A 26883-nucleotide genomic window follows, 5' to 3' on the forward strand; every position below is an offset into this window, starting at 1 on the left:
GCATTCATTTCTACATAAAGCAAACAATTTGCACAGGAGCACGTGAGCAAGCTGTTGTGAGACGCGAGTGTCTTATATTAGGCCTGCTCGCGAGGCGTTTGGTTTCACCAAAAATGCCCGGTAGTCCATTATTACGCGGCTACTTGAAAACACATAAACGAACAAAAACTAACTCGGGTTGAAATTATGCGAGAATAAAAACCTGTTTCCTAAATGGCTGAACAATTCCTCGTGTTGAAAACTTTGCTGCACTAAACGCCTGACAAATTACGCTACCCAAATAACCTGCATATCGAAAAAAGTTATTTAAACATTTTATTTCACACACGCACACAAATATATTTAAATTATGGGGCTCTGCAATTGACCAATCAGTGTCAAGTATTCCAGAGAGCCATGTACTAATCATGGTTCAACAACTCAAAGGTCCTTATCTTATCTTGAACTGGTCTAGAAAGGTCACCTAGCCCTTATTCTTGTTATTTCCGTGTATTTCGCTTGTTCTAGAGGTCTTCGGTTGATTTGGAGAGCGCTGCTTTATTTCTGCTAATCAGTGTTATTATCCAGCAGGATCTACAGATTAGTGGGCGTGGTTTCTCTGATTGCAGCTAAAAACACTGAACGTTGATTTCCCTATGAGATATTTAGGTAAAATGTTCATTAGGTTCTCATAATGATAGTTTTATATGTATGAATAAAACGCCAGTTAGCTTTAACACATTTTAAATGATTGCACGTAACATCTTAAGAATTACTATTTATTAGAGAAAAAAAATACAACGCAAATGTGAGCATTACAAAGCTCAAGAGTCATCTGCTTAGCAACATTTCTAGTGCTTCATCATTTCTTTTATGTAGACAGAATTCATATAAAACGCAGTCATCCAGTTATAGGGTGAATGGCGATAATATGAATTGTAATATTCAACCCAGGCTCTGTATGAACTCCAGTAATCCTGCTCAGGCACGTCCTCTACCAGTTCATCAGTCTCCCTTTTCCTCCCCTTCTGTCCCACCGAGGCAGCCTTCCTGCTGGATTTAGAGGCCGGCCGGTGTTTCTGGGGAAGGCTGTGGTGTTTAGCAGGATTCTGGCATTGAGGTTTAGCAGGATTCTGGCATTGAGGTTTACCAGGATTCTGGCATTGAGGTTTACCAGGCCTTTGCTTGTTTCTGCTAGCCTGTTGTAACGCGCTTGCTGAAGGTAAAGAGGAATCATTCTTTTTATCTGAAAGAGCAGGAGTGTGATGTGAAGACCGAGCAGGGACTGAAGAGCTTGATTCACTCTCCACCTCCATCTCAGACTCTGAAGATGAATCATCAGATGACACACTCTTCTGCTCAGAGGACAACTCTGAAACCTCCTGTGGTGGAGGAAGATCTTGATGGGAGTGCGATTCTTCTAGAGCATATGATTTATAGGCCTTATAATTATCACCCCCATCATCATCATCGTCATCATCATCATCACGGCCGTTATGATGATCATTAACTGCATCTCGACACCTACTGAATCCATATTGGCGAATGATTTCAACAGATCTTCCCGGACCTTCTGTTATGAAACTCTCATAATCTGCCATAGCCTCACTGAAAGTCATTGCTTTTAGTGCATGCAACTTAAAAGACGATAGCGGAGGAATTTTGGGAAGGGTGGCATTCTGCTCATTTTGAGCAGGAGTCGATTCATGCCGGAGGTCTGTAGCAGACTGTAATGGCATTTGCCTCCCAGGTTTGGGTGAGTGCTTTTTAACCTTGGTTTCAGCTTCACTGTAGGATGTTTCACCTGTTGTTCTTTCTGGGATGTCCGTCGAGATGCGAGGCTCTCTGGACGATTTCAGTGTAAGCTTTTCAGATTTATCTTGTTTCTTCTTCTCTGGTTTAGGAATTTTAGGAATTTTCGGAGTGGGTTTTGAAGGCGGTTCAATTATCACATCCCAGTCACAAGCCTCTTCCATGATCCCTGCAGGGATTGGATCTGTAACACAAGGCCAGGAAACATGCTTAACATCCTTCATGCCAAATTAAAAGGAAAATTCCACGTTCAGTGAAAGTTCAATCACACCTTTACTCATTTTTACAGCCATTTTAGGCTTCATAGTATTGTGCTGCCGTGCCAACAAATTTAACATAAGAGGAAAAGTCCTCCCAAGGCCAGGACGTCCGGGGACATTCCTGATGACAAAATGAAATCACAAGGACAGTGTGCAGACTGTTGCAGAACGCAGTCAGCCCGAAGTATACATTGAGACATGATGCAAAAAAAGCAGTAATATTTTCTCGCCAAAGTATTGAGTTCATCTAAGAAACTTTGCATCATCTCAAATGTTTTGCATTTGCTTGCAAGTTTTTCCTCCTACCTCATTTCAATCAAAAAGGTTTTGTCCTCACATGTAGCGGAAAGACAAAGCCCAATTTGACTTGTACATTATAGACTTTTCATTAAGGCCATTTTTCATTTTCATTCAAAAAAATGGCCATCCGATGACCCCTTTAATTTATATTATATTTTAGTGACTCTATAGACTGGCCCTACTCACTTCCATTGTAAGTGCATCACTGTCGCATACATTTCTTTCACCATTATGTCACAAATGTCAAATGCATTTAACTGGCACAGAACCTGGAATATTCTTTGACTTTTAGAAGTACCTGGTAAATGAGTGAGATTCAGAGAACATTTCTGAGCAATGGCCATCATTTTGTTCTCCTCCTCTCCATAGCAACAGTAGGTCACAGCAACCCCCAGAGTGCCTGAAACACAAGACAGAGGTCACGGTTAGAGGAGAGACACTGCTGATAGTATCCATTTCCAGAATTCTAATGAGAATAAAAATTAAATTCATCCACAACAACATCACGCTCAAGTTCCAATTATGAATTCTGATTTTGGAGTGCTGCAGTCATTAAGAAGCTCTTGATGAGTTTGTGTTTAGCAGCTAATTATGAAACTGATTGCTGTAGTTGCCCTTTCAGACTCTGACCTGTCCCAGAGCAGATGATCTCTGATTAAGCACCCTCATGTAAATGCCCAAGACACACATTAATTAAAACCACAGAGCGGAGGCTTCACATATATTGGTGCTTAATTGTTTTATAATTGGACGCACCAAAACGTCCAGCACGACCAATACGGTGCATGTAGGTCTCCCAGTCCTGAGGAACATCCAGATTAATCACCAAGTTCACCTTCTCTGCATCAATACCACGTGAGGTCTGTGTGAGACATTACAAATTAAATTATTGCAAATTAAATGTTGTTTTGGTATTAAACATTAGGCGTTTTCCAGTGTAGGTGTTATAATAGGTTCCGAGCCTCACCAGATCAGTGGATATTAAAACTCGACACTGATACTGTTTCAGCTTCCACATCGCCTCCAACCTCTGATCCTGACTTAAACCACCTACAAACAAACCACAAATCAAGGGGTTTAAACAATCTAAATTATATCATTCTTTTCCCAAAACATAGTAAGTTGCTAACAGTGGCTGCATTGTAAGACATTATATGCACACACTCAGTATCAAAGAGAGCTAAATTAATTATAGAATATATCTTCTGATAACATGCCTTTTATTTGAAGTCAAGCAGTATTTCATATATCCTCCAAGGAGAAGGCTGCCCTAGACTACAATACAAGGAGTTGTGCAATGTTATTATAAATGTATTAATAATCAGTTTCATTAATTTTTTTCTCTTCTCTAAAATTTTAATGCCACAAGTTAAAAGTAAAAACCTTGGGGAAAAAAAAAAAAAACATCTTGTGACCTTGCAGGGGTTTTTAGTCTGCATGTTTTGTGTTGAATGGCCCTTATGTGATCTATTATTCCTATTATTACAGTCACCTTTTATGAGCTTAAATTATATAACTTACATCAATTAAAACCATAAATTCTGTTTGTTTGAGATCAAACCTAAAGAAACAAACCACTAACATTTTAAAAGAAATCACTAATTAGAAAAAGGATTTGTAAACATTTCTCAGTGACAAAGTGTTTATAATATGCTCGTCATTACAAATGATTTAATTACCACTAGAAAGCTGCTATAAAGTAAAAGTGTGTTTAATACACAGCAAGGCCAAACAAGTTTTAAAAGAAACCCAAGGTGAAGCTCACCTGAGATGCAGACCGCAGGCAAACCTTTAGAGGAGAGGATATCAGCCAGATGCTGAGCTCTGCAGAACAACAGCTCAACTCAGTCTTTCATTACTTTCAATAAAGATCACAATTCTTTTGTTAAAATAAGTCTTTGAATAATGACCGGTGCTGTAACCGTATCGGTTACTCTTACTGCACACATCAGCATGTTTTCAGAATAATGGAAGTAATTGAAAGGTGTGTCAGCTCTTGCCTTGTATGGAGGTTTGAGAACACCAGCGCTTGGTTAAATGGGATTTTGCTGAAGAGTTCAAGGAGACTCTGCACCTTCTCCTCAAAGACTTTATGAGGTAATGAATGAGACGGCACGATTTTATAGTATTGCTTCAGCCCTGGAGGAGAGAATATATCACTTCAACTCAGATCTGAAAGGGTATTTACACAGAATAAAAACATCAATGAATCAAACGGGAGTGCAGACTGACCAAGGAGTCCGGGGTCTGTCGGGTTCAGTCGCACAAACGTCGGCTCTCTCATGTACCTTGACAGATATTGTGCTAAAGATTCTGGGTAGGTGGCAGAGAGGGCCAACATTTGTTTGTTTGCTGGCAAAGAGGAGAATATCCAGCTAAAACAGAGAGAGAGAAAATAAACTCAAATCTGCTGAATTACAATGCAGAGCAGACTCTGAATGAAAATCACCAATTCAGCTCTCACTTGATCTGCTCTTGAAAGCTGCTGCTGCTGTCATCCTCCAGCAGTTTATCAGCCTCATCCAAAACAAACAAGCGAATAGAGGATGTAGTCAGGGCTCCCATCTCTATCAACTGCTTAATGCGACCTATAAATACAACACAACTTCATCAACACTACCTTATAAAATAACAACTACAACTGTTCTATTCCAGAAACCTCTAGCCACTGAAAAAAAAAAAAACACTCTTCCAGATAATTTCCTAATTAGATTATCCAAATTGAACACTTTGACTAATTTAATAAACAACATATTTTAACGTCAAAGCATTCTTTAGTAAAATATGCTCAATATATTTGCTTTATATGCTCAAAGTCGTGATAAAATGGAGATAGCAATAGATACTTTCTTCAAAATAATGATGCATGTCTAAATTAACCAAAATCATTTAAAAGCAGCAAAAACTAATTTTAAAAATAGGGCAGGACAGGATTCAGGATATTTCAGTGTTAAATGGATGGTGGCAGATCTGAATGTAAGCATGCAGTGTACGAGTAAAACAAGGAGTTTAAGCAGAATAAATGACTGGAAACTCCAGCTTGTGACACTATTAGACAGAAGTCTGTCATTTTTACTGGAAGAGTCAATCAAGACATTTTGGTTAAAAAGGTTTAAAAGAAAGAAGCATATATGAATGAATAATCATTAGCACATAGATAGGGTTGAACTTTAACCGTGTAAACTTCCAGATCCCCTAAACGCCACTGATAAGATAAGATGATTTTATATGAGCAGCCTGATCACAGCAAATCAGCAACCAGTTGTTCAGTTAACAAGCCAACCAATAGCAGAGCGGAGGAGTGTTTAGTGAAAAAAAAATGTATCACTTCTACACAAGATCTTTACATGCAACGTTAGCAAATCTACACTAAGTTACAGTTCTAAATGTAATGCACCTAAAAAGAATTACAATTAGCTCAAACCTGGTGAACCAATGGCAATGTGGCATTTCTTCAGATTAACTTTGTCTTGACTGATAGGTCTGCCGCCGATGAACACGTGACACTCCAAGCCCTCCATTGCACTGCCTATCGTCATGACAACAGCATGAATCTGCACCGCTATCTCCCGAGTGGGGGCCAAAACCAGCACCTGGCGGGACACGGGAAGGGCGCATCATTCTCACACAGACACGCGCTCCTGTTTTCGGTGCTTATTTTTAACATCAAAAGATAAATCTTTCGAAATCTCCATAGGATATTTAATCCATTTTACACGAAAAAATATCCAAAAAGACATTATTATATTTCGCCGCACGTTGTGAAAGTAATACCTGTGTGGTTGCGTTTTCCAAAATAAGAGAGTCCAAAGCGATAGTGGTGAACACACAGGTTTTTCCTGTGCCAGACTTGGCTTGAACAATAAGATCTGGACAGAAGAAAAAGTCAATGCACACAATAATTTCCCGATAACGAATGAAATACAAGCACGTTTTCGTGAATGCCCTATCATTTTAAAAGTAACGTTACACTCCTGACACTACAGTGCAGTCGTTTTTTAGTTATATAATTAATGTCAAGACTGTTGGTTTAGGCTTGTTTTGGTACTATTCTCAAGTTATCATCGGGTCTCGTACCGAGTCCGCATCTTCCCAGCGGGATTGCCTTCAGCTGGATGGGGGACGGTCTCTGAAAGCCAGAGGCAGATAAACCCTCAAGCACGGGTTTTGAGAGGAGCAGCGAACTGAACTCGACCCCCTCGTTAATCAGAACATCGTCCGTCCGGGATCTGGACCGCAGCTCATGCGCCGCTTTCACGGACGCCGCCATGTTTCTCTTGCGTCTCAGTTCAGTTCTTCGACGCTGAATAAATGAGTTGCGCGGTGAATCACGTCGCCCTCTGGCGCACAGGAGCAGAAACGCCGCTTAAAATACCAGCAACCTCCAGCAGAGGGCGACAAGTACACTTATTTGACAATAAAATTTGAACTGAAACCGCAATTATGTAGCCGCACAAAATGTATGACTTCAAATACCATATACAATACATTCCCTGCCATGCACTGTAATTACAAGTCGTCTGAAAGTATTCCCAGTACGTTCAAAGACAATTTTAACATCTGCTGCTTTCTGAGGACATCAATTCATTTCTGTATTATTAGTATTTTTCAGTTCTGTTACATATTTTAAACGTTTATAAATGGACTAAATCTCTTCCCTTTCCAATGTCCAGTAGTGCAGCTTAAAATCTGAGTTAAAGCTGTACAATCGTAGCTCTATTGTTATGCACGGACCCTCCATTCATCTTGAACTGACCACTGGCGAGAAAGCGTGACCCGTTTAGTTGACGACCAGCCGTTAGTAAACCCTGTTCAGGAACTTTCCCCTCAATTCAGCCTAAAGTTACGTGACACCACTTGAGTGACTTGACTGTACTTTTTCGGCTGTAATGTCGTCTGAATATTTAATCAGCGCGAGAGGTTAGACGAGGAATATTATATTAGCAAACATTACTCCTCATATCTCACGACTGGCCATTAGACACCAAAGCGGAAGAAACCCAAGAACTCGGCGGACAGAGACATCAAAAGAACTGCGATTTGAATGAATCGACGGGTTTAGTTAATACAGTATTTTATCATTCAGAAGTCAGGCGTGGAGACCAAACGGATCCCGGTGACATGGACAGCAACCTTCGGCGTCTAAAACTGGTGAGATTTTCCTGTTTCTCTCTCTTCGTCTTTTACGGGACAGGTGTGGAGTTTTTATTGCAATACTCTTCTCGGATGTGCACAGCTAATAATTAGTACGATTTTGAATTATACCGCACCTTTCTCTGCGAAAGTGTGCTGATGTTGTCGGGTGCTGGAGAAAAGGTGCAACCTGATTGGCTGAGGTTGTTTTGAAAAGGAGGCCGATGATTGGCCGGTACTCGCCCTTCTGTATCGTTTGTTTGTTTTGTTGTTGTTTTTTAAAGTGCAGGTCGTTATCAGATTAAAACACGTTTACTGATCTATAACGGAGAACAGCAGATTTTATTAATTCGAGACCAAAAATTATTCAGGCATTTTGACCTGACCGTGTTTTGCTTCTGAAGTGTTTTTCTTTAATTGCTAATGTGACCTTTTCACACCACAGACTGAACTGAATTAAGCATCGCTTGGTAATTGGTTGACCTAAACTGCTAATACTTATTTGTGTACTTAAAATTAAGGACTGACAGCTATTCAACCTAATTAATTACATACCCCTCTATAAGAATGAGCTGACATTATCAAGATAAATCTATTCTGACAGTTCTTCTCATATTTTCAGCTGGGTTCTTTCTTTCTTTCTTTCTTTCTTTCTTTCTTTCATCCCTTCTTTCTTTCTTTCTTTTTTCATCCCTTCTTTCTTTCTTTTTTCTTCCTTTCTTTCCTTCATCCCTTCTTTCTTTCTATCTTTCTTTCTTTCATCCCTTCTTTCATCCCTTCTTTCTTTCTTTCTTTTTCTTTTTTCATCCTTTCTTTCTTTTTCTTTTTTCTTCCTTTCTTTCTTGCTTTCTTCCTTTCTTTTTTCTTTCATCCCTTCTTTCTTTTTCTTTCATCCCTTCTTTCTTTCTTTCTTTTTCTTTCATCCCTTCTTTTCTTTCTTTTTTTTTCTTTCATCCCTTCTTTCTTTCTGTCTTTCTTTCTTTCTTTCTTTCTTTCTTTCCTTTATCCTTTCTTTCTATCTTTCTTTCTTTTTCATCCCTTCTTTCTTTCTTTTTCTTTTTTCTTCCTTTCTTTCTTTCTTTCCTTCATCCCTTCTTTCTTTCATCCCTTCTTTCTTTCTTTCTTTTTCTTCCTTTCTTTCTTTCTTGCTTTCTTCCTTTCTTTTTCTTTCATCCCTTCTTTCTTTTTTCATCCCTTCTTTCTTTCTTTCTTTTTTCTTTCAACCCTTCATCCCTTCTTTCTTTTTTATCCCTTCTTTCTTTCTTTTTTCTTTCATCCCTTCATCCCTTCTTTCTTTTTTATCCCTTCTTTCTTTCTTTTTCTTTCATCCCTTCATCCCTTCTTTCTTTTTATCCCTTCTTTCTTTCTTTCTTTCTTTTTTCTTTCATCCCTTCTTTCTTTTTTCTTTCATCCCTTCTTTCTTTCTTTCTTTCTTTCTTTCTTTCGTTTTTATCCCTTCTTTCATCCTTTCTTTCTTTTTTCTTTCATCCCTTCTTTTTTTCTATCTTTCTTTCTTTCTTTTTTCTTTCATCCCTTCTTTATTTATTTTTTCTTTCATCCATTCTTTCTTTCACCCCTTCTTTCTTTTTTTCATCCTTTCTTTCTATCTTTCTTTCTTTCCTTCATCCCTTCTTTCTTTCTTTCTATCTTTCTTTCTTTTATCCTTTCTTTCTTTCTTTCTTTCTTTCTTTCATCTCTTCTTTCTTTCTTTCTTTCTATCTTTCTTTCATCCCTTCTTTCTTTTTCATCCCTTCTTTCTTTCTTTCTTTTTTCTTTCATCCTTCTTTTTCTTTCATCCCTTCTTTCTTTCTTTTTCTTTCATCCCTTCTATCTTTCTTTCTTTCTTTCTTTCTATCTTTCTTTCATTCTTTTTTCTTTCTTTTTTCATCCCTTCTTTCTTTCTTTCTTTCTTTTTCTTTCATCCCTTCTTTCATCCCTTCTTTCTTTCTTTTTTCTTTCATCCCTTCTTTCTTTCTTTCTTTCTATCTTTCTTTCTTTCATCCCTTCTTGTAGAAAAACTACTCCTACTACACATACTACTACTACACATACTACTCTTACTACTACTACACATACTACACATACTACTACTACACATACTACACTACTCCTACTACACATACTACACATACTACTCTTACTACACATACTACTCTTACTACTCTTACTACACATACTACACTACTCCTACTACACATACTACTCTTACTACACATACTACACATACTACTCTTACTACTCTTACTACTCCTACTACACATACTACTCTTACTACACATACTACACATACTACTCCTACTACACATACTACTCTTACTACTCCTACTACACATACTACTCTTACTACTCCTACTACACATACTACTCCTACTACACATACTACTCTTACTACACTTTTTCTTTCATCCCTTCTTTCTTTTTTCTTTCATCCCTTCTTTCTTTCTTTCTTTCTTTCATCCCTTTTTTCTTTCATTCCTTCATTCTTTTTATCTTTCTTTTCTTTCATCCCTTCTTTCTTTCTTTCTATTTTCTTTCATCCCTTCTTTCTTTTTTTCTTTCTTTCATCCTTTTTTTCTTTCTTTCTTTTTTATCCCTTCTTTCTTTCTTTCTTTCTTTCTTTCTTTCTTTCTTTCTTTCTTTCATCCCTTCTTTCTTTCCACCTACATATATGTAGTTTTCCTTGCAGCAGCAGCACAGCCTGTATAAGTACTATGAATCTAGATGATGTGTGTGGAAGCGGTGATGTGTATTTGACAAAGAAAAAGATTTGTTTTCCATGTTACTATCATTTTGAATGTTCCCTTTCTTTTTTCTTTCATCCCTTCTTTCTTTCTTTTTTTTCTTTCTTTCTTTTTTCATCCCTTCTTTTTCTTTCTCTTATTTCTTCCTTTCTTTCTTTCTTTCTTCCTTTCTTCCTTTCTTTCTTTTTTCTTTCATCCCTTCTTTCTTTCTTTTTTCTTTCATCCCTTCTTTCTTTCTTTCTTTCATCCCTTCTTTCTTTCTTTCTTTCTTTCTTTCTTTCTTTCTTTCTTTCTTTCATCCCTTCTTTCTTTCTTTTTTCTTTCATCCCTTCATCCCTTCTTTCTTTCTTTTTTATCCCTTCTTTCTTTCTTTCTTTCTTTCTTTCTTCCTTCCTTTTTTCTTTTTCTTTCATCCCTTCTTTCTTTCTTTCTTTTTTCTTTCATCCCTTCTTCTTTCATCCCTTCTTTCTTCTTTCATCCCTTCTTTCTTTCGTTCTTTCTTTCTTTCATCCGTTTTTTCTTTCTTTCATCCCTTCTTTATTTCTCTTTCGTTCATCCCTTTTTTCTTTCTTTCAATCTTTCTTTCTTTCTTTCATCCCTTCTTGCTTTCTTTCTTTTTTCATCCCTTCTTTCTTTCTTTCTTTCTTTTTTCTTTCATCCTTCTTTTTCTTCCATCCCTTCTTTCTTTCTTTCTTTCTTTTTCTTTCATCCCTTCTTTCTTTCTTTCTTTCTTTCTATCTTTCTTTCATTCTTTCTTTTTTCTTTCTTTTTTCATCCCTTCTTTCTTTCTATCTTTCTTTTTTCTTTCATCCTTCTTTCTTTCTTTTTCTTTCATCCCTTCTTTCTTTTTTCTTTCATCCCTTCTTTCTTTCTTTCTTTCTTTCTTTCATCCCTTTTTTCTTTCATTCCTTCATTCTTTTTATCTTTCTTTCTTTTCTTTCATCCCTTCTTTCTTTCTTTCTATTTTCTTTCATCTCTTCTTTCTTTTTTTCTTTCTTTCTTTCTTTTTTATCCCTTCTGTCTTTCTTTCTTTCTTTCTTTCTTTCATCCCTTCTTTCTTTCCACCTACATATATGTAGTTTTCCTTGCAGCAGCAGCACAGCCTGTATAAGTACTATGAATCTAGATGATGTGTGTGGAAGCGGTGATGTGTATTTGACAAAGAAAAAGATTTGTTTTCCATGTTACTATCATTTTGAATGTTCCCTTTCTTTTTTCTTTCATCCCTTCTTTCTTTCTTTCTTTTTTCATCCCTTCTTTCTTTTTCTTTTTTCTTCCTTTCTTTCTTGCTTCCTTTCTTTTTTCTTTCATCCCTTCTTTCTTTCTTTTTTCTTTCATCCTTTCTTTCTTTTTCCTTTTTTATACCTTCTTTCATCCCTTCTTTCTTTCTTTCTATCTTTCTTTCTTTCTTTCTTTCATCCCTTCTTGTAGAAAAACTACTCCTACTACTCTTACTACTCTTACTACTACTACACATACTACACATACTACACTACTCTTACTACACATACTACACATACTACTCTTACTACACATACTACTCTTACTACTCCTACTACACATACTACACTACTCCTACTACACATACTACTCTTACTACACATACTACACATACTACTCCTACTACACATACTACACATACTACTCCTACTACACATACTACTCCTACTACACATACTACTCTTACTACTCCTACTACACATACTACTCTTACTACTCCTACTACACATACTACTCCTACTACACACTACTACTCTTACTACACATACTACACATACTACTCTTACTACACATACTACACATACTACTCTTACTACTCCTACTACTCTTACTACTCCTACTACACATACTACACTACTCCTACTACACATACTACTCTTACTACACATACTACTCCTACTACACATACTACTCTTACTACTCCTACTACACATACTACACATACTACTCTTACTACTCCTACTACACATACTACTCCTACTACACATACTACTCTTACTACACTTTTTCTTTCATCCCTTCTTTCTTTTTTCTTTTTTCTTTCATCCCTTCTTTCTTTCTTTCATCCCTTTTTTCTTTTATTCCTTCTTTCTTTTTATCTTTCTTTCTATTCTTTCATCCCTTCTTTCTTTCTATTTTCTTTCATCCCTTCTTTCTTTCTTTGTTTTTTATCCCTTCTTTCTTTCTTTTTTCTTTCATCCCTTCTTTCTTTCTTTCATCCTTTTTTCTTTCATCCCTTCTTTCTTTCTTTCATCCTTTTTTCTTTCTTTTTTATCCCTTCTTTCTTTCTTTCTTTCTTTCATCCGTTTTTTCTTTCTTTCATCCCTTCTTTCTTTATTTCTCTTTCGTTGGAAAGAAAGAAGGGATGAAAGAAAGAAAGAAAGAAAGAAAGAAAGAAAGAAGGGATGAAAGAAGAAAGAAGGGATGAAAGAAAGAAAGAAAAAAAAGAAAGAAGGATGAAAGAAAAAAGAAAGAAAGAAAGATAGAAAGAAAGAAGGGATGAAAAAAGAAAGAAAAAAGAAAGAAAGAATGAAAGAAAGAAAGAAAGAAGGGATGAAAGAAAGAAAAAGAAAGAAAGAAAGAAAGAAGGGATGAAAGAAAAAGAAGGATGAAAGAAAAAAGATAGAAAGAAAGAAAGAAGGGATGAACGAAAGAGAAAGAAAGAAAGAAGGGATGAAAGAAAAAGATAGAAAGAAAGAAAGAAGGGATGAATGAAAGAGAAAGAAAGAAAGAAGGGATGAAAGAAAAAGAAAGAAAGAAGGATGAAAGAAAAAAGAAAGAAAGAAAGATAGAAAGAAAGAAGGGATGAAAAAAGAAAGAAAAAAGAAAGAAAGAAAGATAGAAAGAAAGAAAGAAGGGATGGAAGAAAAAGAAGGATGAAAGAAAAAAGAAAGAAAGAAAGAAAGAAGGGATGAAAAAAGAAAGAAAGCAAGGGGATGAAAGAAAGAAAGATGGGATGAAAAGAAAGGGATGAAAGAAAGATAGAAAGAAAGAAAAAAAGGATGAACGAAAGAGAAATAAAGAAGGGATGAAAGAAAGAAAAAGAAAGAAAGAAAGAGGGGATGAAAGAAAGAAAGGATGAAAAAAAAAAGAAGGGATGAAAAAGAAAGAAAAAAAGAAAGAAGGGATGAAAGAAGAAAGAAGGGATGAAAGAAGAAAGAAGGGATGAAAAAGAAAGAAAGAAAGAAGGGATGAAAGAAAAAAAAAAAAAAAAAAAAAAAAGAAAGAAAGAAAGAAAGAAAGAAGGGATAAAAAAGAAAGAAAGAAGGGATGAAGGGATGAAAGAAAAAAGAAAGAAGGGATGAAAGAAAGAAAGAGGGGATGAAAGAAAGGATGAAAAAAAGAAAGAAGGGATGAAAAAAGAAAGAATGGATGAAAGAAAGAAAGAAAGAAAGAAGGGATGAAAGAAAAAAGAAAGAAAGAAGGGATGAAAGAAAAAAGAAAGAAAGAAAGAAAGAAAGGAAGAAAGAAATAAGAGAAAGAAAGAAAGAAGGGATGAAAAAAGAAAGAAAGAAAAAAAAGAAAGAAAGAAGGGATGAAAGAAAAAGAAAGGGGAACATTCAAAATGATAGTAACATGGAAAACAAATCTTTTTCTTTGTCAAATACACATCACCGCTTCCACACACATCATCTAGATTCATAGTACTTATACAGGCTGTGCTGCTGCTGCAAGGAAAACTACATATATGTAGGTGGAAAGAAAGAAGGGATGAAAGAAAGAAAGAAAGAAAGAAAGAAAGAAAGAAAGAAAGAAAGAAAGAAAGAAAGAAAGAAGGGATAAAAAAGAAAGAAAAAAAAAAAAAGGATGAAAGAAAGAAAAAAAGAAAGAAGGGATGAAAGAAAATAGAAAGAAAGAAGGGATGAAAGAAAAGAAAGAAAGATAAAAAGAATGAAGGAATGAAAGAAAAAAGGGATGAAAGAAAGAAAGAAAGAAAGAAGGGATGAAAGAAAAAAGAAAGAAGGGATGAAAGAAAAAGTGTAGTAAGAGTAGTATGTGTAGTAGGAGTAGTATGTGTAGTAGGAGTAGTAAGAGTAGTATGTGTAGTAGGAGTAGTATGTGTAGTATGTGTAGTATGTGTAGTATGTGTAGTAGGAGTAGTAAGAGTAGTATGTGTAGTATGTGTAGTAAGAGTAGTATGTGTAGTATGTGTAGTAAGAGTAGTATGTGTAGTATGTGTAGTAGGAGTAGTGTAGTATGTGTAGTAGTAGTAGTATGTGTAGTATGTGTAGTAGTAGTAAGAGTAGTAAGAGTAGTATGTGTAGTAGTAGTATGTGTAGTAGGAGTAGTTTTTCTACAAGAAGGGATGAAAGAAAGAAAGAAAGATAGAAAGAAAGAAAGAAGGGATGAAAGAAAAAAGAAAGAAAGAAGGGATGAAAGGATGAAAGAAAGAAAGAAAGAAAGAAAGAAAAAAAAAAGAAGGGATGAAAGAAAAAAGAAAGAAAGAAGGGATAAAAAAGAAAGAAAAAAGAAAGAAGGGATGAAAGAAAAAAGAAAGAAAGAAAGAAGGGATGAAAGAAAAAAGAAAGTAAGAAAGCAAGAAAGAAAGGAAGAAAAAAGAAAAAGAAACAAGGGATGAAAAAAGAAAGAAAGAAGGGATGAAAGAAAAAAGAAAGGGAACATTCAAAATGATAGTAACATGGAAAACAAATCTTTTTCTTTGTCAAATACACATCACCGCTTCCACACACATCATCTAGATTCATAGTACTTATACAGGCTGTGCTGCTGCTGCAAGGAAAACTACATATATGTAGGTGGAAAGAAAGAAGGGATGAAAGAAAGAAAGAAAGAAAGAAAGAAAGAAAGAAAGAAAGAAAGAAAGAAAGAAAGAAAGAAAGAAGGGATAAAAAAGAAAGAAAAAAAGAAAGAAGGGATGAAAGAAAAAAAAGAAAGAAAGAAGGGATGAAAGAAAGAAAGAAGGGATGAAAGAAAGATAGAAAGAAAGAAAGAAAGAAAGAAGGGATGAAAGAAAAAAGAAAGAAAGAAAGAAGGGATGAAAGAAAAAGAAAGAAAGAAAGAAGGGATGAAAGAAAAAGAAAGAAAGAAGGATGAAAGAAAAAAGAAAGAAAGATAGAAAGAAAGAAGGGATGAAAAAAAGAAAGAAAGAAGGGATGAAAGAAAGGATGAAAAAAGAAAGAAGGGATGAAAAAAGAAAGAAAAAAAGAAAGAAGGGATTAAAGAAAGAAAGAAGGGATGAAAGAAAAAAGAAAGAAAGAAGAAAAAAGAAAGATAGAAAGAAAGGAGTAGTATGTGTAGTAGGAGTAGTAAGAGTAGTATGCGTAGTAGGAGTAGTATGTGTAGTAAGAGTAGTGTAGTAAGAGTAGTATGTGTAGTAGGAGTAGTATGTGTAGTAGGAGTAGTATGTGTAGTAAGAGTAGTGTAGTATATGTAGTATGTGTAGTGGTAGTAGTATGTGTAGTAAGAGTAGTATGTGTAGTATGTGTAGTATGTGTAGTAAGAGTAGTAAGAGTAGTGTAGTATGTGTAGTATGTGTAGTGGCAGTAGTAGTAAGAGTAGTAAGAGTAGTATGTGTAGTATGTGTAGTAGGAGTAGTAAGAGTAGTATGTGTAGTAGGAGTAGTATGTGTAGTAAGAGTAGTATGTGTAGTAAGAGTAGTGTAGTATATGTAGTATGTGTAGTAGGAGTAGTATGTGTAGTATGTGTAGTATGTGTAGTATGTGTAGTATGTGTAGTGTAGTATGTGTAGTATGTGTAGTAGGAGTAGTTTTTCTACAGGAAAGGATGAAAGAAAGAAAGAAAGAAGAAAATAAAAAAGAAAGAAAGAAGGGATGAAAGAAAGAAAGAAAGAAAGAAAGAAAGAAAGAAGGGATGAAAGAAAGAATTAAAGAAAGAAAGAAGGGATGAAAGAAAGAAAGAAAGAAAAAGAAAGAAAAAAAGAAAGAAGGGATAAAAAGAAAGAAAGAAAAAAAAAAAGAAGAAGGGATGAAAGAAAGATAGAAAGAAAAAGAAAGAAAGAAAGAAAGAAAGAAAGAAAGAAGGGATGAAGGAAAGAAAGAAAGAAAGAAAGAAAGGGATGAAAGAAAAAGAAAAGAAAGAAAGAAAGAAGGGATGAAAGAAAAAAAGAAAGAAAGAAGGATGAAAGAAAAGAAAGAAAGAAGGGATGAAAGAAAGAAAGAAGGGATGAAAAAAGAAAGAAGGGATGAAAAAAAAAGAAATCTATCTTTCTTTCTTTTTTTCTTTCATCCTTTCTTTTTTTCATCCCTTCTTTCTTTCTTTCTTTTTTTCATCCCTTCTTTCTTTCTTTTTATTTTCTTCTTTCTTTCTTTCTTTCATCCCTTCTTTCTTTCTTTCTTTCATCCCTTCCTGTAGAAAAACTACTCCTACTACACATATTACTCTTACTACTCTTACTACTCTTACTACTACTACCACTACACATACTACACATACTTACACATACTACACTACTCTTACTACTCTTACTACACATACTACACATACTACGCTTACTACACATACTACTCCTACTACACATACTACACATACTACTCCTACTACTCCTACTACACATACTACTCTTACTACTCCTACTACACATACTACACATACTACACTACTCCTACTACACATACTACACATACTACTCCTACTACACATACTACTCCTACTACGCATACTACTCCTACTACACTACTCTTACTACACATACTACTCTTACTACTCCTTTCTTTCTTTCTTTCTTTCCTTCATCCCTTCTTTCTTTCTTTCTTTCATCCCTTCTTTCTTTCTTTCCTGCATCCCTTCTTTCTATCTTTCTTTCTTTCTTTCATCTCTTCTTTCTTTCTTTCTTTCTTTCTTTCTTTCTTTCTTTGAGGAAACGGAGCCACAAGCGTGTTACTCATGATATCAATCACTTGCTGGTGGGGTCAGTGCTCCCTCTCTGAGCACATCCCACCGGAAAGTGATTCAGGAGAAATCAGTCACATCACAAAATGACAAATATGACCTACGGCTAAATCTGACAAAATGGTGAACATGCCATAACAGGGCAAGTTAAGCTAAGATAAGCTATATAGTGATATATTTGCCTCTTTTAAACTTTAAAAACTTAATTCTCGTTATAAAATTACTTTTATGATAACGTTATGGCTTTACTGCCTACATAAGCAACCAATAAAGCATCCTATGTGAATGTCCCACTCACAATGAATGTAATGTTTCAGGTCAAATACAAGCTAAGCTCTACGTTTCCCTACACCTGCGTTTATGACCAATTCAGGAAAATACATGCCGCAACTGTTCGCCCATGACTCACGGTCTAGTCATTTCACCCCCCATATGCCCATGAGCTCCTACATCTCCCATCATGCCTTGAGACACAACACTACTGTAGAAATGCATCAGTGGTGTGCTGCTGTGCTCAGACTGGCTGGTGATCGATCACAGTTGTAAGGGACAGAAGGAACAGAAAACAGGGAGTAAGACGAGTGAAAGAAAGACAGGGAAACGCAGAGACTGCAGGGAGAAAGAAGGTAAGATGACAGTGGTTTTATTTAGTAATAGAAGGAAAAGGGCATATTTGTAGCGCAGAGATGTATTCAACTGTAACAAATGCTAATCAATACAACTAATTATTTAATATAATAAATAATACAAGCAACTAAGTAAATACTCCTTACAGTATGGGATATCAAGTTGATATAAAGATTTTGGCTCATAACTATTTATAAAGACATGCATTATGCTTTTCTGTCTAGGTCATTCATTAAAAGAAACATATTTTATTTTTAAAATTTGTAGATATGCTTGCAACTTTATATATTCGTAAATGTCAAAAAAAAAATAACATGATTTCTCGGAAATAATTATAACATGCTGGTTTGATGCTCAGTGAATATGTGTAAACCATGAGGATTCTTTGGTATATAGAAAGACCTCAAGGACTTTTTCTCTTTTTGGGGAAGTTTCAAAGCAGTAGTTTTAAAGAAAATTGTCTTAATCCTCCTAGTAAGCAATTCACTGGAGGCTGTGACAAGGACAAAAACATCTGCATTCTCTTCTGACGCTGAGCCAGGTATCTGCGATGACACACTAAGCAGAAAATGCAGACTGCTTGATGCAGTATTGATTTTTGATAATTACTGTGAAGTGAGTGTGAGATAAGCGTTATTCATCAGTCACAACCGATTTTACTGATAATTACTTTATGATGTCAGAGTAATTGCTCTTTTGCCTTTTCCATTATAGGATTCTTTGTGGCAGCCGGATGAGGGTCTCCAAGCTCCGATGAATTCTGTGATCGGCGCTCTCCAGGAGCTCAAACTCTTGCAGGTCCAGACCGCACTGGAGGAGCTGGAGTTATCCAGCAAAACTAACCAGGCCTCTTCATACACTCACGCAATGTTTGATCAGATAAACTACAGTTCAAAAATAACCCACCTGAACCAAACACGAAATCCAGAAGAAATCCTTTCACAAGAATGTTTCAAGACTGAGCTTACCATGGAACCGTCTTCGTTCCTCACTAGTTCTCCAGCAGACAACCGCCATATTTCCAGGATACACCAACCCAGGAGGGTTTACGGAGGAAGTCTAAGTACTTCTTCCTCTTTTTCCTCTCAGGAAGACACAGCCACCAACAATTTCTCTTCGTATGACATTGAAGACTCCAGTGATTGGACAGCTGCTTTGATGAACCACAGTAGAAACAGACAGCCATTGGTACTGGGCGACAATGTGTTTGCCGATTTGGTCGGGAACTGGCTAGACCTGCCTGACGTTGGAGGCCAGACGGCTGGTGTGGAGCAGAACGACTCGAGTCTTAAAGATTCACTTTCAGAGTCATCATCTAGCAGTCACTCTCAAGACCTCTCCAGGAAACTCTCACTAACAGCTAGCATCTTCAAAAGGGTCCTACGCCGCGTTCAGCCACGGCACCACCAGGAAAGCGAGGCAATGGATGTCTGTAAACAACCAAAGATCACATGCAGAAAGCCAAAATCGGAAGCCCGCAAGCCATTCTGGGTGAGAACAAGAGGAATGAAGAAGAAAACCACACCCACCCAACAACAGGGCGTGGCTTATCAGGGCTCAGAGGGTTTGAAAGAAAGAGGATGGGTGGAGATTGTAGAGAAGCATCCATCTGTGTTTGATTACAGCTCAGCTGTGTGGGTCTGATATAATTCTACATGGAAGACGCCGATGCGCACCTGGTCAGCTCCTCGTTATTGCAACATCTCACATTCCAGTCGAAAACATAATAGTGGTCTAAACAAAATTATTATATCGTGAACTATAAATACAACCTGATTTCAGAACAATAAAAACATTAATTTCTATCACTTCATCATGGTATCACAGCTAAATGTGAAGTGAACCGTAAAAGTTAAGCGATAAACACCATTCACTACATATTGCGATGTTGAGGTAGTATTGTCCTGTTGAGGAGTAGCACTGCAGAAGCTATTGATTCCAAAGATATGTTAGCTAAACATTTCTGGAATGCATTTGTATGTTTTTGTTGTTTTGGGGTTTTTTTGTGAGCATGGCAAAGCGAGGAAAACAGGAAAATATTAATATTAATTCAGTCACATTACGTTGCCCTGCTGTTTCTGTGCGGTCCCTTGAGAGCCTAATGCCGTTTCTGCTGATGTTTGTATCCATCTGTTTAGGTTTAGGCCTAACTGTCAATCATTCTATGAAAAAATCCTGACTGCTGCTTTTTCACAAATGTCTTACTCATGTCTTAGCTTTGTAAGCATAAACCTGCTTTCTACTGATCAGAAAAACTATGCAATGATGCTATACTGCTATGCAAACAAATGAAAACTGAGCAAATGCAAATGCCTGCCTTTTTTTAATCAGTGTCTTATTTGTAATAGATATAAATATATGCCTTTGGGCTTGGGATACATACTTGGGATACTTACAAAAAAAAAAAATCCTATAAAACTACATTTTAAAAGGGAACAGGATATTCCATTAAAGTCTAATGCATCAGAAATATCTGCTTTTGTCATACCTAGTAATTAATATTTATTAATTTAACTTTTTTGCTTTTAAATGCAGCATATAATCTAGTGGGCATCAATCACAAATCACCCGTTTGTTGCATTCCATATCTGCAAAGAGCCTTATAGAAAAATGTAAGAATATAAGTGGAGTTATTCATATGGCTTTGTGCTATATTTGAAAGTACATAAAGTGAACCACAGCTAAAAAACATTTCTCTATAAATGGTCTACGTTGGTGATGAATGGTCATGTAGAAATGCGCAAAACACTGCATCAATATGAAATACATTTATTTAAATCTATGTCCAAAAAAAAAAAAAAAAAAAAAAAAAACTAAGCACACATTACTTTAAAAATAAATCAAAAGCCAGCCAGACACTTTGTTTGAAATGCTCAGCAAAACCAGAGCAGAACAATGAAAACCAAAGTAAAATATTTGACACATCAAGACTGATTTAACTTGGCAAATGAAGTGTCAAGGACTGACTATTGATTATTGGTTTAGCGGTTATTGGAGGAGAAGTCATCTCTGCATTATAGATCTGATTTCATTCTTCTCCTGCTCAGGCACAAAATGGTTGATATTTATCCCAGGCTGAGCTACAGCCTACCGCAAAATACAACCAAGGGAAAAAAAGGAAGAAAATAGGTTACTAAAATGTAATTAACTTTAAAAGCTGGAAAATTAATCTAATTTTGATTGTGAAAAAAACAAATGCATTGGCTTCAGTATGATATATTTTTACCTTCAAGATAGACATATCCAAATTTCTTATTTTAACCTTACCACCAAAAGAAAAAAGGACTTTTTCACAGTTTGTTTAGATAAAAGAAAATAAGAATCTAAGCATATTATGGGCAAAATGAAAGCAGTGAGTCACTCAGAAAATGTTTTGATGAAGGGCACAGCTGCTTCTCTGTACAAATGATTAGTGATAGTCCAAACATTATGGGGGAAAAAAGAAAGATCTGACCATTTTACAAACATGAGCATGTTTTTGAAATGTCCCCATTCTCTCTGTAGGACACACAGAGAAAGTCCTCAACTTTCTCCCAGACTGTCTAACCCCCCATTGCCAAGTCACAGGTGGAGCTTCTGCTCCAGACAAAGATCCTTAGTGTGGAATTTCTTTCAGGAAACAAAACAGTAATCAAGAAAAAGGGGGAAGAAAATAGTCAAGACTGCTCTGGAAGAAAAGGCAGAGGCTGCATCTCTCTTTTTCTGTCAAGTCTGTGTATTTGTTGAGGAGTCTGGTGTTCAGCCTCACTAATTGTTTGGCCAATAACTGTAGAGAGGAACAGGAATGGCCAGCTGGGCAACAGTTCTTCATTTCGGCAATCTGAAAACAATGAGAAAGGCAGAGAAAAAAATAAATGTCATCTATCTCAAGAGATGCTTAACCAAAAAGACATACAAGTCTTGTCCTAAATGCAAAATGCTAATGCTCCAATGGTGCTGTTGTTTAATGGCGCAACAATATGAAAATAAAACCATTAAGAAGACATTAAATGGGTCATGATATGAGAATCACAATTTTTTCTGATTTTTTTTTAACATGCACATGGTATTTTGTGGATTCCTAGTAGATATCGCTGATGCAAAATATAAATGAATAAAAACACAGGGTGAAATCTTTATCATTGATCATGGATAAAAGGGGTTCTTAACAAAAGTACTGATTCCTAACGACCTGATCAACTACCTGGCTCAGAGCTGCTGCGGCGATGCAGCTGTGTTACAGCAGGATGCAGTTTGACTTCTTTTTTGCTCTCTTCTTCTCCACCGGCGTCTTTCTGTTTATCTGTCTTACCAGGTCATAAAAGATCTGATACACAGACAAAAACACAAAGGACTTCTATTAGAAGGCTGCCATTAGGTGACCTGGTGCATGTGCTTTTTTTTAAAACTGCGACTCACCTCATTGACGTTGATCTTTGATTTGGCAGAAGATTCTAGAAAGGCACAATTACTCCACTGACGAGCAAGATTCTGACCCTGCTCTTTCCCAACAACCCTCTCATCCTCTAAATCACACTTATTTCCAACCAAGATCATTGGCACCTATACAAACAGAGAGAGAGAGAGAGAGACATACGATGATTGTGTGCACTGTGTTTGTATCCATCTTGCATAAGAAACTCACTGAGAGTTCATCATTCGTGGTTTGAATTTTAGCATGATTTGATTTAAAAAGATTTAGAGGAAAAAAAATTATATCCTGTGCTCATGTAACACAGATTCATGTTTGCCTTACCATTCAAAGTTTTGTGGCCAATTTACAGATTACAAAAGAAATGAATGATTTTATTAAGCAAGGATGCATTAACACAGAAATGGTATACAAGTTGTATATAATGCTACAAGGGTTTTTATTTGGAACATTCTATTCAAAGAATCTATTTCTATTCAAAGATGCATCACAATATTCACAATAAACATTCAGCAGAGCAACTGTTTCAACACTTACAATAACAAGAAATTTTCCTTGATTACCAACATCTTAGATCATGTGAAGACTGAAGAAAATGGCTGCTAAAAATTCTGTTTTGCTATGATTGGACTAAATGTGACACAGGACCAGTTTTGGCGATAGACTGTGTGTATTGATTGTGTAAAATTGTGTAAAATTCTTCAGATCACGCAGCTTTGCTTAAAGATTGCAAATAGAATATAATACTCAGATGGTAGATAAGGATGTTTTTTTACTCGACCCATTAAAACCAAATGCATTCATAAGTGATTTTATATTAAAGGAAGAGGCGTGCTTGCATTTTATTATCAAATTGCCCTTCTATTTCACCTTAGCACCACAAATGAAGCTTCTCCTTCTCATTGCAAATGTTTTAAATCCGAATAGATGAACTAGCCGTTTTAAATATTTTTATGCTTAACATGTTAGTTTTTCAGTATGTTTGAAAGTATATTAATTTTGGCTATTGGTGCTTCCAGGCTCTCTTTCTAATGCATGCACAAACACGTGGTGACATCACAAAGTGTGTTTTCATAAACTGTAGTGCTGGACACGCTGTGTGTCACTGTTAAAGTGAAACTACTTTTTTTTTGTGTGTCCAAAAGAGGACACGACTAGAAATCAGTGATTAAGTTGTATTTACAATACTGTTCCAAACACAAATATTATTGTCACTTGTCGTTTCCCTGATCACGAATGTAGACATGGTGTTATGTTTACGAGGCAGGATGCAACGCATTCAATTACAGTCAGTATTCTTATAGTAGTATCAATTATGTCTCCACTGGATGCAACAAATGCCTCATTTGTAATGTGTTTTATTGTTTTGATGTCATGGCACTGGGAAACGGCATCATGTTATGATAACCTTTGACCGACAAACTCTTGTGGGATTCGGACAATCAAAACTCACTGGACTGGACAGCTGGCCAATCAGAGCACGCCTTGCTTTTTTTTTTTAAGACAATGAGCTTGGTAGTAAACCCGTTTCAGAAGGTGAGGCTTAAAGGGAGAAACAATAATGTTATTCAACATTATTTAAACTGCATGTCTTTATGACCAATTCCGATTATTTGGACAGCATGCTTACATTTCTCTTAAAAGTGATCCGGATCCAATGTGTGCATTTTAAACTGCATTTGGTGAAACAAATATGACATCACATCCATTTGAGTAGTAATTTGAGCTTAATTTACTGACATGGAATTCATATAGAATTTTTTTATGCAACAGTTAGACATATTCATCAATTGTAGGCTAGAACAAATTCTTCAGATCACGCAGCTTTGCTTAAAGATTGCAAGTAGAATATAATACTCAGGTGGTAGAGGAGGATGTTTTTTTACTTGACCCATTAAAACCAAATGCATTCATAAGTGATTTTATATTAAAGGAAGAGGCGTGTTTGCATTTTATTTTGTTTCAATTTACAACTTGTGCAGTCGCCTCTGAGAACAGCAGCAATGAGCACTCTGCACGGTATCAAAAGCAACACATTTCAGTGCCTTTTATATAACACATATGAACAAAATTTATATTATTATCTGGACTACATGGTAATGTGAGACATTCACTGAATTCTCGCCTCCCGATCGGTTGATAAACTTCAAACTCGGATGACAACTACATAATTAACTATGCCAGACAGATACCTTGTGAGCTCTAAATGAATAGTGTAGGCTTTCTGGTGAAAACAGCTTCTGCAAGTTTGTCTCGAAGCTCTTGCCTCAGTATAATCAAATCTGTTTTATGCTTTATCTGTATTGCCTTGCTATAGCTGATGACAGTTCAAAATAAAAAATATATATATATTATTTAAACAATAAGCATCATAAATAACAATATAGTTAATGAATTAGTGAAAGTTAAATCAAAGTGACTCACATCCTCTGTGTCCTTCACTCTCAGAATCTGCTCTCGTAGGTCCTGCAGGTCATTAAAGGTGGACTGTGCTGTGATGGAGTAAACCAGAGCGAAACCCTGCCCATTCTTCATGTACAGGTCCCTCATCGCTGTGAACTGCTCCTGTAAGCAAACAATCAATAACCTATTGAGTACACATTGAAGACTGGCTAACTAATTGGCCAGCTGAGTTCATGCATCATATTAAACTCACTGTGCCAGCAGTGTCCAGGATCTCTAGCATACACTGCTGCCCATCAACCTCAACTTGCTTTAAAAAAAACAAAACAAACAGAAGATTTCAGTACTGCACTAATGCATTTTCCTATATGTTGTGGTAATTCAGCAATACCAAAATTATTCACTTACCTTTCTATACGAGTCTTCTATTGTGGGATCATATTTTTCAACAAATATTCCCTGTACAAACTGAACTGTCTGTAAAAGAACAGAATCTCGTTCAATCCCAAAAAAAGAACTGAATAAATTCTACTAGAGAGTAAAACACTACAAATACTGTGTAGAACGCCCATTTAGAATACAATAATGTGTAGACTTTAAAAATGCTGAAGTTACCAGTGCAGACTTCCCCACGCCTCCAGAGCCCAGGACCACAAGCTTATATTCACGCATGGTGGGTCTCTCTGTTGAGGCCTGTAAGATTCAATCACAGGATGCGCACACACATCAGTGCAAGGTTTGACGGTTAAAACGGTTTTGGTTTAGACTCTGAGGTTTCTAGAACCTTAATTGTTTGTATTTAAAATGTTCATTATTTATAACGCTTTTTTGAAGATTTTCACGGCTTACTAGGTATACAACTAGATTTAAAAAAATAAATAAATAAAAAAAAACTTTAAATAAACTGATCAACTAGTTTACCTTAAAGCAACGTCACTATAGCCACATGGGGAAGGTTAACATGAAACGAAAATTGTGGCTGTGAACAACTTCTCTATTATAAAGCATATCAAATAATAAAACATCTTTGTGAATGAGGAAAACTTTTCAACTGGACTTGACTGAATCATTGTAGTAGCTGGAGGATAAGAATGACTGCCTTTTCATCCTACCCAACCCTCCTAAGATCCCATTTTGTTCAGTAAATAAGCAGATCAGCAAATCACACAAGACTGTGTCATTCTCCAGAACAGTGAATTATATTAGTTTTTTTTCTGATTGCACCTTTAAATTTCATCAGATTAAACTAAATATTACAAGTACAGATAAAACTGGTCAACTGCAACAGGTGTACAGATGACCATTGTATCCCTAGACGGTTCACTAACGTTACGGCGTCACCAGGACTGTAATTATAAAACGACACAAAACTGCATCTCCTCTTCAGCCGTAAGATCCCGTCTGCACGAAACATTCCTTTACACTACCAGCTGTAAGGTCATTTTGGTCACTTGCCGAGTGAGATTATACGCCAATGTGGAAACTGGGAGTTCAAATGTGAATTAAAATGCAGGTTAAATACAAACACACAAGAGTTTAATTTGTTAACCAGCACACGGTAATCTAATTTAACTCACACAGATCAAATATTTCACCGTAAACATGCGAACATGTATTTGTTTTCTCGCAGGAGAGACCGTGACCTGTAAACGCACCGGTGTTTCCTGTGAACTCCGGCGGGCAGCAGCGCTGCTGTGTGGGGTAATACTGCTCAGTCAGACGGCCTGCGCCTTGCTAGCTCGCGCTAGCACCTTAGCATGTTTGTTACGCCAAGTTTTGTTGAACGACCTTCCTCCCAATTCCTGCGCTCGCCGTGTAGTACGCGAGTTTGTGAATGTAACTGAATGGCCGTGCCGGGTCGCAGTGGTTCGGGGATTCGTTAACAATTCACTCACCGTGTCCCGCCGCTCCGCCGCGCGCTCAGACTCCGGTCACTCTCGCGGATGCAAACGTCACTGCAGCGCGCGGAAGGCTGGCCTGGCACGTTACAGTCACTAAAGAGTTAAAGGGACACAATCAACGATAAGTACTTTAATTTAGGCCTGTTTATGACACATCGTTCTGAAATATGTAATCTGGTACTATTTCTTTTGATGCGTGCAATTGTTTTATTAATTTTGAGCTGTCATAAATGTGACACTGTTTTGCCGAGGAAATAGAAAAGTAAGCTTATTGTCCACACGCACATATTTTATTCAGCAGTGAGCACACACACAAAACATTTAACAATATTGATCGTCATCAAAAACTGACATTTTTTGCTAATCCTGGAACTGAGGTCGAGCCCATTGCCAGCTATGAGGCCACCGAGGTACAGAACTTGGTAAATATCTTCATACATAATTCA

General features: G+C 36.4%; 3 protein-coding genes across 7 annotated transcripts; 1 reads left to right on the forward strand and 2 right to left on the reverse strand.

Annotated features, from left to right (window-relative positions):
* Positions 1-744: 744 nt before the first annotated feature.
* ddx20 (DEAD (Asp-Glu-Ala-Asp) box polypeptide 20) lies at positions 745-6760 on the reverse strand. Its single transcript, XM_043246192.1, has 11 exons — positions 6429-6760; positions 6126-6220; positions 5776-5944; positions 4816-4939; positions 4584-4726; positions 4352-4490; positions 4117-4175; positions 3319-3401; positions 3108-3213; positions 2650-2751; positions 745-1975 (listed from the first exon to the last, which is right to left on the reverse strand). The coding sequence occupies exons 1-11, from the start codon at positions 6619-6621 to the stop codon at positions 831-833; spliced, it is 2358 nt and encodes a 785-aa protein (XP_043102127.1). The 5' UTR covers positions 6622-6760; the 3' UTR covers positions 745-830.
* A 102-nt stretch (positions 6761-6862) lies between these two features.
* inka2 (inka box actin regulator 2) lies at positions 6863-20640 on the forward strand. Of its 4 annotated transcripts, none has more exons than XM_043246201.1 (3): positions 6863-7502; positions 18198-18263; positions 18437-20640. In XM_043246201.1, exon 3 carries the CDS (start codon positions 18476-18478, stop codon positions 19364-19366), a length of 891 nt encoding a protein of 296 aa, XP_043102136.1. In that variant the 5' UTR covers positions 6863-7502; positions 18198-18263; positions 18437-18475; the 3' UTR covers positions 19367-20640. The 4 variants fall into 4 exon arrangements, with proteins under 4 accessions (XP_043102136.1, XP_043102133.1, XP_043102135.1 ...); XM_043246200.1 differs by lacking the exon at positions 6863-7502 and adding an exon at positions 17048-17721; XM_043246198.1 differs by lacking the exon at positions 18198-18263.
* Positions 20478-26571, reverse strand: rap1aa (RAP1A, member of RAS oncogene family a). Of its 2 annotated transcripts, none has more exons than XM_043246206.1 (8): positions 26432-26571; positions 25152-25229; positions 24945-25013; positions 24790-24846; positions 24558-24698; positions 22121-22264; positions 21906-22028; positions 20478-21542 (listed from the first exon to the last, which is right to left on the reverse strand). In XM_043246206.1, the coding sequence occupies exons 2-7, from the start codon at positions 25206-25208 to the stop codon at positions 21939-21941; spliced, it is 558 nt and encodes a 185-aa protein (XP_043102141.1). In that variant the 5' UTR covers positions 25209-25229; positions 26432-26571; the 3' UTR covers positions 20478-21542; positions 21906-21938. The 2 variants fall into 2 exon arrangements, with proteins under 2 accessions (XP_043102141.1, XP_043102142.1); XM_043246207.1 differs by lacking the exon at positions 26432-26571 and adding an exon at positions 26192-26419.
* Between the last annotated feature and the right edge of the window lie 312 nt (positions 26572-26883).

Source organism: Puntigrus tetrazona, chromosome 8, assembly GCF_018831695.1.
Source record: "Puntigrus tetrazona isolate hp1 chromosome 8, ASM1883169v1, whole genome shotgun sequence".
Classification (NCBI taxonomy): Eukaryota; Metazoa; Chordata; class Actinopteri; order Cypriniformes; family Cyprinidae; genus Puntigrus; species Puntigrus tetrazona.